Raw genomic sequence first — 13312 nt, 5'->3', positions numbered from 1 at the left:
GTTGTTAAAAGTTGCCATTTTGGTTTAGGTTAGGGGAATAGTGTTATTTTGGGGTAGGATGAGTTTGAGGGGTGATATAGGACTCTATGGATGTTTTCTAGAGTCAAGGTGCTCACACTCAAACATCGAGTTGTCAATATGGGCTAAAATGCTCATTGTGCAAAAAGTTGCTAAGCAATTTTGAAAAGTTGCTCAAGCAACTTTGACAACTTTTGCAACAATGGAGCAACTTTTGGTTAGATCAGTTATAACCACCCATGCTTGGGATATAAGCAGGGATTTGATGCTTGGAGAAGGTTGATGGAAGTTTTGATTGCATTTCATGTTTTATGCACTTCTGTATGGACTGTTGTGATTGTATTACCCTAGAACTGTATGGTTTCTTTGATGTTTTACGAACTATACAGATTAGTGTGGTAGATCAGAATTCATGGAAATGTAGAGAAGTTTACTAACTTTCATTTAAGTTAAATAGTTTTCTTTCAAGTTGCAGGTGTGTAGAGTTAGAGTTTTTGGAAGTTTGTTGTTTGTACAGAGCAATCACAGTGTTGTTTGTAAAGAAATGGCTCTAACCTAAGAACCCACCGGTGGAATTGACTGAAACCATGGGGGAAGTAGGGTTAGGGCGCTTGTAAATAAGGTTTTTGTTTTCATTTCTGTTTTTGCAAAGGTTTTCCATGGCCAAATTGGAAGCCCTATGGCTGACTATTGAGAGCAAGTGAGCTAGGACAGGGACAACAGTGCTTTGGCATGTGTGCCCATAGCGTTGTGAAAAAGGTTGGAAGGTATTTGTGGAAGCCCTAGATGGTCCCCTAGCAGGATCTTGAGGTGGAAGGAGTAGAACTTAAGATTGAAGAACATTTTGACAACTGTTTGTGCTCATTGGTCCAGAGGTCTAATTAATAAGCTTAAAACTAGGGCCTGGTTGAAATTGGGGTTATGGGTGCAATCAAAAGTCAAGATTTGGAACCTATTAGAGTTCACAAGTACCTTAGAGATTCTCAAGATCTTGTGTGGGGTCATTTGAAGAAATTGGGACTTTTATCATCAAACAGTGAAAATAGGCCTAATAGGCCTTAGAGCAATTAGGTCTCCTAGTGAATGTGAAACCATTAGGTTGCTGAAGGGTCCAGCAGTGTGAGTGAAGGTTCAGAGGGACTCTAAGAGGTTAAATAGACTAATAAGTGTCTAAGGAAGTATGTGGGGAGATCCTAGGCAGAAGATTGGGCATTCTAAGAGGGAAATCTAGCAAAGAAGACTAGGGATTTGAGGACTAGTTGGACTAGTTCAACCTTGTAAGCTTGGAATCTTACAAAGATCAGCTATACCTTGGAGGAGAAGTTGATCCCAAGGATCTTGGAGATCCTGATTTAGGAAAAGTTCTAAACCATTGGATGGTTAGAGAAAACAAAGGAGTATTTGGAGTGAAGAAACCCTAGGATACCCAAGTCTTCTACATCAAAAACGCACTCTAGGAGGCCATTTACATGTGACGCCTAGGCTGAAAATGTGTCTTTACATGCAAATTGGACTCTAGAATGGTCATTGCATGTTTAAAAACTTAGCAATTACATGTTTGGAGCCTTTTGGTGAAAATCGCGCTCTAGGAGTGCAATTACATGTAACATTTTTGCATGTAAAAGGAAGTTTTCATGTAAATCGGACTCTTGGAAGCCCTTTACATATTTTAAAATGACTTGCATTTTCATTTGCCTTAGTCAATCTCTCCCTTCAAGTGCAAAATCACACTCTATGGATGCAATTGCATGAAGCATATTTGAAAAAAGACATGCTAAATAACAACTTGAACTTCCTATTTAACACATGTCTAATTGATTGAGTATAAATCACTTTAAATGGGTCAAAATAAAATATTTACACTATATAGTTTACATATTGTGTAAATATTTATTTAAAAGCAACATTTTACTTGGATGTAAACATTAAAGTAAATCTCAACATTAAAATAGGCTACATAGTGCACTAGAGTCACTTAAATCACTTAAGTGGTAAAACAAAAGTGATGAAGTAACTTAAAAACATAACATAAAGTCATTTAGAGTCATATTTTTCAAAAAGTGAAACTCAACATTAGAATATAACATCCACATTTTAAAAATGTGATTGCACCTAGAGAGTTCACTCTCTGAGTACTTCAATGGTCATATCTTTTGACTACTAAGTCCGATTAAGCCCTAAGATATACCGAGTCAAAGGAAAAACAAAAAGCAAGAGATTGAACGAAACAAAAGTTTATTACAAACTAAACAAACACTCGAAAACGCAAATAAGGATTTTGAAGGCTTCAAAAATCAAGCATAGGCTTAATAAAATGAAAATCAAAAAGGACTTGATGAAAGCCTTCAGTAAAAGAATTCAAAATACAAATTGGGAATGACTAGTTAACCAGTGTTGGCCAATTAAATAGTGAATCACCTCAGAGACATGCGAAACTTAGTTGAAAAAGTCATATTGTTACCTATCACAAAATGGAGGACAACAAAAAGCAAACAAAACCTTATGCTAGTGACTTGAAGATTGATACAAGATCTTCCAGTTATCATTGGTTTAGGGAATATTTACTACATTTCTACAAGCCTGGTTGATCAAGAGATGACCTAAGTAAATCAATGGCTCTAACATGTAAAAGCTTTTCTGTTTTCTCATGTAGAATAAGGGTTGGAATAATGTACCTGAACTTGCTAGGTTAAAAAGCAATAGTTTTTTGGATGACATGATGCTGACTACTTGACTATTTGAAGAAGGAACCTCTAGAAAGCTTATTATATAGCATTCATCTAAAAGTATAACACTACTGAATCCAAAATTAAAACTTGCATTCCATTAAAACTTCAATAGGTTTGATTCCATGCCAGTCCTGTGACCATTATTGTTACTTCAAATTGCAAGTTGATAAGACATCCATCCATAAATTGTTTCTTTTATTTTCTAATTAACTTCTACAACCGTTATCAAGGAAAAATCAGAAGTACACAAACATAGAAGAGTTGTGAAGAGAGAATAACAACTTCAAGAAAAAATTGGAAAGCATTTCAAGAAACAAGGAAGATGACAGTAAAATGCAATCATTTTTGTATCTCATATACCCTACCTTACGAAAGTACAAATTGGGTGAACTTATTTCAGAGGTGTAGACAAAATCTGGAGCTGCAGTGACTAAATGAACATCATGTCCAGCTGCAACAAGATGTCGTGCCACCTATGACAATTTATTGGCAGCAAGATTAAAATTGCATAATGATTGGGTATATTGTAAACAAGCATCAAATTTAAACAAAACCATGTTTACTTTAAAGTGCAACAAAATAATGTAGAATTACACCATAAGGATATTAAAAGATGAGTGCAGTTGACTCTCTTAAATACATATTCAGAACTGCAAAATAAGCGCAATAATTATTCACACATACATCATTTCTCATTTTCAGCTAGCATATTTATTTTGTATCGACTGTTCCATGCAATTCCTAACACAAATCCTGACTTCCTGTAAACTTCTCATGTTTCCTCATCATCAGACTACAGGCGTACTTTACTTCCTTAGATCTCAATCACCTAACCCTTGACATATTATGGCGTTTCTGCATGAGTTAACAATATGCAGACTGGAAAGCATGCATAAATACTAAACTACCAAAAGTTACCATAACAGTAGCAAAGCATCCATCTGTAATGCAATAGTTCTTGTGAACTCAGAAAAAACAAAGTTGCAAATGTCACCTATACGAAACACCAAAAAAAAACTGTTGTATTTAGCAAAAAATCAAGCTACAAAAGCTTTAACCCTATCCAAAACTGTATGTCTATGATTCCCTGGAGCACAAAAAGAAAAATGTATCCCATAACTGCCTAAAATATAATTTATAATTTACAACATTAGTATATGTTCTAAAAATTTGATTTATATGTGTGTTTTAAAGAACATTTTAAGAAATTATATATTTTCAAATGTTAGATAGAAGTGCCAATTTTTTCGCCGAGTTTTTGGGGATTCCAAATTTTTCAAAATTTTAGGGCCGGCTGAGTTATTGCCAAGACATTACAAAATATCACAAACCATAAAGTGCCTGAATAATGTTTAAAACTTTTTTGTAAACCCTAGGCACCTCCATTCAAGGTAAAAACAGCTACAAAATCTAGACACTTCACCAATTCCCGCCCCCCCTCAATCTACAACTTTCAATACAATGGTGATTGCTGCATGAACCCTCGCAGCCAGCCAAAAAGGCTTTTGTCCCCTAATTTTAATTTACCGAAAGGGTTTTTCTACTCGGGTAAACATATAAAAGTTCATTCTCAGGACACCAATGAAAATTCAACAGAAACCCTTCATTTAAAGACTTAATCCCTCTTTATAACCTTATCAGTGCTATTTTTGAGAAAAGCATTTTTTGCTTGTGTTGCTTTTCAAAAAAGTGTTTTTTGGCTTTTCAATATTTTTGGAAAATACACTTTTCATGGAATATTGTAGATTTTCCAGATTGACGTGTGATCATAACATTTTCCTGATTATTATAGATTTTTTCTTGCTAAGTAATGTCAATAATTATAGTAAAAGAAAATCTAATGTAGAAGCTGGATTTTATAAAATTCTTTAAATCTTATGTAAGTTATTGAATAATTGCCTTTGTGAAGAAGGATGGGACTTTGTGCGAGCCTTATGTGGCTGGGTATGATGTAAATTTCTGAGAATATAGTCTTCTGCGACAGGTCTAACAGCTTTTTATCTACTTTAAGCAACTTCTGGTTCATCCTTTAAAAGATGTCTAAGCCATTAAGGGCCATACCTATTCCGTTTATCAGACCAACTATTCAGAGATGTGGTGCAGCTTCAAAAAATGCTATGAAGTGTTTATATTTCTGTATTTCAAACCTGAAAAACAGCTCGCTAGACCAACAACTTCTTAGAAGGTTATAATGTCCCTTTCTTGGATTGCCTAATAATAAAACACGAAACACAATATAGTCATAAATCTTAATGCATGTAGTAAATCCATTTTTAGGGTTAAAAGAGAAATACAATTATAGCACATGATTCTCAAGGGCTTAACCATAATGAGGGTTAAGGTAAGGACGTGATGAGGTGCCCTAATTATCCCTAGCCCTATGCCGAAGAGCGGAAACTCTTTGTCTTAATCATGCTCATGAGGTAGCCTACCTAGCAAAGCTTGTAAATCATTTCCCTTCATCATGCTATCATTCTCTCCTCTTATGATTGATGATCCCTTTGTTAGCTATCCCAATAACTAAACCATATAGGCTCAAAGGGAAGATTGCAATTGGGTTCCCTTAACTCGATTGTAGGCTCAAGAGTGGAATCTGATGCAAGAGCATCCTAGGCTTGCTTGCAATCCTACATGATGGAGAAATTCTGGTTTGTGGTTGTGGACTCGGTTGTGCTTTGTGGTTGTGAATTCTGCTCGGTATTCTTATCCAGTTGTGGATCTAGACTAGCTGGGATTGAAGTTGTAAGTTGGATCTTGTTGGATCTTGCAGAACTAATATTGTTATTGTTGTTTGTATTTGGCCCTAACTCGAAAGGCCTTACAGTCAGGCATATTGCATGTAATCAGTTATTTTTATGAATAAAGAGTTGTGATTAGGTATCAGATCTTGCATTATTGTTGTATTGTTGTGTTGTTTCCGCTATGTGGTTATTTGTTGGGGGCTAAGCCATCTCCTTTGGGGACTCTCTTGCCTTGCACTGTGTCAAGTGGCACCAGAACAAAGATTGTTCCTAAGTGTGTTGACAAATCGCAGAAGTTGAGGCAGTTTACACCAAGATTTGCAGAGAAGGTTGATCTTGTGGAGCTGATTGATCTTCTAGATTGGTGGATTTATTACTTAGGGTTTGCGAAAGTTTTGGAAGATGCCTCCAAAAAGATTGGACCCTAGGGCAATTGATGATCTTGGTGATGCTGTGGAAGAAAGGATCTCAGAAAAGATTAGGGCAGAATTCAGATCTTGCATTGATAAAGAGTGACATGATTGCTGAAATTGTGAGTGCTTTAGGTGGTGTACCTAGGCATGTGGGTACTAAAGATGGCTATAAGGAAATTGCTGAAGACTTTGAAGTTGTTGGATCTAGTGGTGAGGACACAACTGATCATATGGAGAGACCTATTGGAACTAGGGCTGGTCAATTTGCTAGACTTAGATCTCAGTTGAGACTGAAGCATAAGATGGAGGTTTCTAATTTCTCGGGTACTTTGACTCCTGAAGACCTGATTGATTGGATTGGTGAATTGGAGGACTAATTTGAGCTTGAGGATATTGAGGATCCACTCAGAGTGAGGTTGGCACAAACTAAGTTGAAAGGACATGCTACTCTTTGGTGGAAAGAACTATAAAGATACAAAGAAGAAGAAGGTGAAATGAAGATCACTAGATGGAGGTTGATGGTGACTAAGTTGAAGGCTAAGTTCATTCCTACTAATTATGAACTTGAGTTATTTAAGAGGTTGTAGAATTTGAAGCAAAAAGATATGACTATGAAAGATTAAACGGAGGAGTTCTACAAGTTGACTATTTGGTTTGGTCATAGAGAATTGTCAAAGTAGAAGGTAGCTCGGTACATTAATGGTTTGAGATTCAATATTCAGGATGAGGTTGGTATGCTGAATATTTCTTCAATTGAGGATGCTTATCAATATGCTCTGAAGGCAAAAGATAAGTTGAAAAGGAAAAATCAAGGTAATGCTAGAGGGATGGAGAAGCAGGATAGCTTGACACAAGCTAAACCGAGTGTTAAAGGTGAACCAAAGCCTATTGATCAAAAGAAAAGGATAGGTGGAGGTGGGTTCAGAGGTAATTGTTTCAAATGTGGTAAAGAAGGACATAGAGCTTTTGAATGTCCGCACGATAGGACAGTTGCTGTTGTGAATGAGGTTGCAGTTCCAGACAGTCAGCCTGAACAAGGAGAGAGTTTGTTAGTTCGGCGAGTACTAGTTGGTCAAAGGACTAGTTTGTTCAGGACTTGTTGTAAGTTCGGTGGTAAAGTCTGCAAGGTGATTGTGGATGGTGGTAGTACTCATAACCTTGTTACTGAAGAGAGGGTTCAGAAACTTGGTTTGAAGAGACTGAGACATCCTTATCCTTATAAGATTGGTTGGTTACAAGGTGAGCATGCTTTGGAAGTGAGGGAGCAATGCCTTGTTGATTTCTAGATTGGGCAGTATAAGGATCAAGTTTTGTGTGATATAGGGGACATGAACATATGTCATGTGTTGCTTGGTAGACCTTGGCAGTATAATTACAGGGTTGTGTATGATTGTGTCAAGAATGTGTTTACTGTTGAGAAAGGTGGCAAAAAGTTTTCCTTGATTCCTTTGCAAAATGAAGATCTTGGTAAGAGGAACCTGAGTATTGGCAGCCGAGTTGAGTTGGCTCTAAGAAGGATGGAGATCAGCGTGGAAAGCAAACTTGTGGCACACCTGTAATGGATGTAAAGAAGCAGAAGAAGAACAAGGGAAAGAGTGTACAAGTTGAAGACTTGGAGGATATGTATGTGAAGAACTAGTTTGGGATTTATGTGTTGAATCCCAAAAGATGTTCTTCCACCTTCAAGAACATCTTTTCGAACCTAGGGTGTCTGATGCAGGAGCCTCCTAGGCTTGCTTGCAATCCTACCTGATGGAGGACTTTTGGTTTGTGGTTGTGGACTTGGTCACCAAAGGAACGGTGCTCAGTTGCTATTGAGCATAGTTTATGCCTGGGAGCTCGGCATACTCTATATTGCTCGGCAATGTCTATGGAGCTCGGCATGGTCTTGGAGCTCGGCTTGGAGCTTGGCATGGTCTATGCTGCTCGGTTTGCATTGCAAGCTCAACGATGCTTGTGATTTTATCGATGCTCGGCTTGGTTTTGCTAACACTCGGTTTGGTCAGTTTGGTCTTGGTTTCTATTGGTGCCGAGTTGTCTGTGAACCGACTTTTGGCATTTAATTTATGTATGGGTATTTAATTTGTGTTGTAGTCGACTTGTGGCTCAACATATATTTAATGTAAGGGATTTAATTTAATTTGTAATGAACTGGACCAACTTGTGGCTTAGTTGGGTATAAGTAACAAGTTTTGTGGAGTCTTTAGGAGGAAAAGGGGCATTAGGATCATCCAGCTTGGAGAAGAGGATGAGGAGTAGATGCAAACTTTGAAGAGCTAGAGTTGTGGCTTGAGAACCAAAGGATTGCTTGGTGGACCTGAGGGTACAAGTGTGGATTCTTCTTGGTATTTTTATCCAGTTGTGGTTCTGGACTAGATGGGATTGAAGTTGTAAGTTGGATCTTGCTGGATCTTGCAAAACTGATATTGTAATTGTTGTTTGTATTTGGCCCTAACTCGGAAGGCCTTACAGCCGGGCATATTGCATGCAATCAGTTATTTTTATGAATAAAGAGTTGTGATTAGGTATCAGATCTTGCATTATTGTTGTATTGTTGTGTTGTTTCCGTTGTGTGGTTATTTGTTGGGGGCTAGGACATCTCCTTTGCGGATTCTCCTGCTTTGCACTGCATCAGAATCTCTGTCCCCATTGGCCTCATGCGATCCTTAACCAATCTCATGAGGTGGTTTACCCAATGAGGCCTCACCATTGCCCCCTCCTTGCACTTCCTTTCCTTCTCTAATATGGTTGATTATTGTTGGTGCATGGTATTGTCAATTGCATGGATAGAAATATACATTTACTTGCATATGTTAGAGATAAAGTCTGCAGAACATATCAACATTTACATCCATTCAAATACACACAAGGAGTACAATTATTCCTTCATGCCATGATGACTGAAGGTGTTACAACAACTTGATCTGTTATAGATGATACTGATGCTTGATGATTCTCTTGCTACTTATTTTATTGTTCTCTGTTGTCTTATTTGACTACCTCTGCTGAATATATGTTGTCTTGCTGCTGATCAATTGTGTCCTCTTGCCCTCCTTGAATGTTGGGCAATGTCTCTTATATTCCTCCATTGAGGTTGGAGAATTATGATCTTCCTCAAGGTTGCGACCATTGGAATAAGAAGTGTCCCTCTGATGCTAACCGTATCTCCTTCCATATTTAAACCGCTCCATTTTATTATTGTTTATTCTTAGCTAATCCTTGATTTCGTCTTAGAAGAGATCATTGCTATTGGGGGAAGAGGATCAATTTTCTCATGAAAATACCATCTGGCCAGTAATATCCCTGACTTACTGAAGATGGGAAACTGTGGAAAGTTTTATGATTAATGAAAGTGTAAAGTTTTACATGTGTAAGACATTTTCATATCACGGGTTTGTTGCTCGTCTGATGTCAAAATAGGGAGCATGACACAACTATTGTTGAATGATTGATAATTGTATAAAATAATTGATTGACTGACGGAATTCTTTTGACTATATGATTTGAAATTTTGAAGTATTGGTGAGTAATGATTAAGCGATTGTTGACTAGATGTTGATGAGTGATGATGTAATGAGTGCTCGTTTGATATATTGGAGAACTGAATGAATGTAGATTTAATAGAGTGGTTTTCTGATTGGTTGCTTTCTTGATTTCATAATTGATGATCGTCTTTGTATATTTATGACTGATGATTAATAAGTGGTCCTTAAATGATTGAAATGACTTTTATACTTCATTTAGAAAAACACCACCTTAAGACCTCACTCACTACCCTCCATCATTGTCCTTTGAAAGTAAAAAAAATTTTGTCAAATTAATCTCTTTTGGTTGTCTTCCTCAAATGAACCCTTCTCTCCTCTATATCTTCCAATGTGAAGAAGGATCACACCTCTTAATTATATCTACCCTCTGAGAGAGTCACAAGATTTCAAGACTACCACCTTTTAAAAAGTCACAACTCTTCAGAATCTCTACCCTTTGAGAGAGTCATAATCCTTCATAATTACAACCCTCTAAAAGAGTCACAATCTTTCATCATTGCTGCACTTTGAAAGGGTCACTTCCTTATTCTCGTCCCATTGCTTTCTTCTTGCATTAATCCCTCTTTAATTTCTATTGTCCCACCTTCTTCCTTTCCTCCTTATCTCCTTTCAAACGAACTCTCCTCCCTTTTATATCTTATGTTGAGGAAGTCACAACTCTTCATTGCATATTTCTCGACCTTTCATTAAACTCAGCTAACTTGTAATTATATCATATTATATTTTATTATTATTTATTTTGATATTTTAATTCAATTATTATATCCAATTTTAGAAAGGGGGCATTACAAAGCTTCACATAATCAGACAAATTCATTTCTGAATTTGGTATTCATTAGTTCAATTAAAATGCTAATTTTATAGAAAATGGAAAAATTGTTTGATAAAATGCTCATAATCAAGGTAATGGAAGATGAATTTGATTTTAGTTTAAATGTGTTTACAAATGAATATTATCCATTATTGTAATATTCTCAGAGGTACTGAGCCGGATTCTTTCATTTCCAATACTTCCGACAGTAATTATATTAGATCCTTTTTTATTCTATTTCAGTCCCCCTTGGATGGCATGAATCAGAACCAGGTGAGTTGATCCACCATAATGGCATTGATTCAACTTTGTTTGCATTCACTATCAACGCATTTGAATAGAGTGATTCTATGGTTGTTTAAATTGTAAGTCGGTCAGCTTACCACCAATATTTTTCAATTAACTTTCCTCTGTCCTTGTTTTTATTCTGTGTACTTTTCAATTAACTTTCCTCTGTCCTTGTTTTTATTTTGATGTGCTCTCATCTTACCAGAAAAACTAGAATAGAGTTGATTGCAAAAAAATTATTTAAGTTTGAGTTAACGGACTCTGGGGATTTCATGGAGATTTGACAATTTATGTATTTTTTAATTTTCCCTTTATTTTTAATTGCAATCCTAAGAAAAAAACTCCTGAAAAAGCCATTTCACAGAAGCATCCCCTTATGTTCCCGTCCCAGAAAAATTAACTTAAAAAACCAATAGGCCTAACTCAAGCTATATATGACAAGAAGGCATTTTTGGGAGGTGGGGAAAAGGGGATACACCTAAAGTGCCTAAACTGGCGAAATTTATTTATTTTTTATGAAATATATGGGATTTGATCATGCGGGAAAAAGATAGTTCCTTGCACACAAGCAGTAATCCGGGATCCCAATATTTGAAGAGTGCGTTAGAAATATTTATTTGATTTTAGTCCGTAAAGTGGTACAAGTTATACATAAGTCTGAAATTAAGTTCTAAATGCAATTATGGTCATGGCGCACAAAATTTTGTCAGCACATTTCCATAAACAATCAGATCATATACAACCCACCATTTCCAACACATGGAGCTCTTCTTCAAATGACTTAAAACCTCTTTATCCGTGAGTACATGATATTTTGAAGTGATAGTCAAACTAAGCTAAACTGTGCATGGCTCAAAATGGTTAAACCTAACACATATCTGACTGATAAGTTGTCCACTTCATTGAGAGTTTTGTAACAAATTCTGCTAAACGTAAAGTCTAATAACAATATGGACCAAAACTTCACGGCGCATTGCAGTCTTTGGGTAAAATTTATTCTTTAATAAATATTTCATAAACCTTGCTGAAACTTGTCATGTTAAAATTAGACCAGTTTGATATATACTGGACGCCTGCAACCTGCCTACGTCCAAAACATCTGCCACTGTCAAGCAATAATATCCTAACTTTAAAAATCGAGAGCTTTTAAGACAACGAGAGGCTGGCACATATAAAACTTTGCTGGCCACTCCAAAATGAGGCAGAATTCGTTCAAGTTTTCTATCTCAGAGCCTAGCCATGACACACATCCTAATTTTGCTTTGTAGGAATAATACAAAATTTTGAAAATGAGAGGAAAAACCGAAGATATCAGCTGCTCGGATAAATTTTAGTTTTTTGACTGTAAATAAAAGGAACAATTGCGAAAAGAATTACAACAAGACCTCAACAACACGCGTGGCATGACCAAATCCGTGTCCTGTAACATAATATGCAAATTTAAGGCGCTGTGGAACTGTAACGTTTCGATCCTCTGACTTAGTTGTCTCCATTTGTCTTCAGTCACCTTGTGAGAAGCAGAGCAGTGGCGAATTTCGATTCAAGTGAGAATATAGGGGGATATCGACTGACGTGCGACACTAAAACAAGGGAAGAAGATGGCACACGAGCTGCAATCTTGGCCTGTGGTTCCAGGGATGACCTCATATTTCTTAAATAAAAATATGGAACTCGTTTTACCAAAAAGATACTATCATGGGCATATTCTCATGTGGCGAAAGATTTTTGAAAGTAGGATCAGTAATTATGAATTTATTTCATAAAATAAACAAATAAATATTGTTTTTATATGTCATATTACATAAGAAATAATAATAACAAGTGTTATTTTAGATTGGGTTGAAATAATTTAATGGATATTCCAACAAACAATGGAGTATATACTTGGAATAATATATGGAGAGGATTTTGCCAAATTGCATAAAAGTTAGACAAATTTCTCTTTTAAATGGGACTTACCCTGTTTGGTTGTGGAATAGGAATAGAAAATTTGGAATATGTTTTCTATTTTCTGTTTGGTTCGTCAATTGAAATAGGGAATAGGAATACATATTCCCATTTTGCCTCTAAAATGAGCTTATATCCATTCCAAAAAATAGTTGTTATTGGAATAGTCATTCCTATTCCCAATATTGCATTCATATTCTCCATTCCTATGACTACAATCGAACGGGTCATAAGTGATATCAACCTAGCAATGCAATCCACTATTCTTCCAAATGCAGGGTTTGACCATTTTCCTTTTAGAATTGAATTCGAAGAGCCACAAAAACCAATGTGTAATCCATTCAAATGTGAAAAATGTGGTTTTTAGATGGCAATCGTATGAAGAATATCAAGCAATGAGGACAAGAAAGCAATTTTGAAGGATCCAAAATATTATGTTTTGTATCCAAAGTAAAACAACTCAAATTGAATGAAAAAATAATAGAACAAGGGATGGACAATAAAAAATATAATAAAGAAAAAGAATTATTAGCAAAACAAGAAACTATATTAGTCAAAGAAGAAATCTTTTGAAAACGAAAATCCCAAGAGAATTGGCTTTCAGAAGGTGACTGAAATACAAAGTTCTTTCATAATAGCACAGTAAACCACAGAAACATAAGCATAATCACAAAAATTAAAAATAATGAAGGAAATTTGGAAAAAAATCTAACCAAAGTAGTTGAAGTATTCATGAACTATTTTAATGATATCAATAATAACTTTGAAAGTTCAAACTTGGAACCTCAAAAAATTATGTTAAATTCAATTCCTAAGCTAA

The 13312-nt window shown here is 36.0% G+C and overlaps 1 protein-coding gene across 2 annotated transcripts in view; it reads right to left on the bottom strand.

The window, feature by feature from the left end:
• The window catches only part of LOC149572907 (L-arabinokinase-like), a 245053-nt gene extending 232775 nt beyond the window's left edge, over positions 1 to 12278 (bottom strand). The window contains exons 1-2 of one of the 2 annotated variants that reach the window (XM_089814011.1): positions 11931 to 12278; positions 3113 to 3220 (exon numbers count right to left, since the gene is read on the bottom strand). In XM_089814011.1, the coding sequence (XP_089670137.1) occupies positions 3113 to 3220; positions 11931 to 12038 (216 nt within the window). In that variant the 5' untranslated portion in view covers positions 12039 to 12278. The remainder of the gene's footprint in view (positions 1 to 3112; positions 3221 to 11930) is intronic. The other variant, XM_089814012.1, reaches the window with a different exon arrangement.
• Positions 12279 to 13312: the final 1034 nt, after the last annotated feature.

This window comes from Cupressus sempervirens, chromosome 2, assembly GCF_028749045.1.
Source record: "Cupressus sempervirens isolate cs-2001-9-10 chromosome 2, ASM2874904v1, whole genome shotgun sequence".
NCBI classification, from domain to species: Eukaryota; Viridiplantae; Streptophyta; class Pinopsida; order Cupressales; family Cupressaceae; genus Cupressus; species Cupressus sempervirens.
The sequence above is the reverse complement of the archived record's forward strand: the minus strand, read 5'-3'. Positions and strand labels throughout refer to the sequence as shown.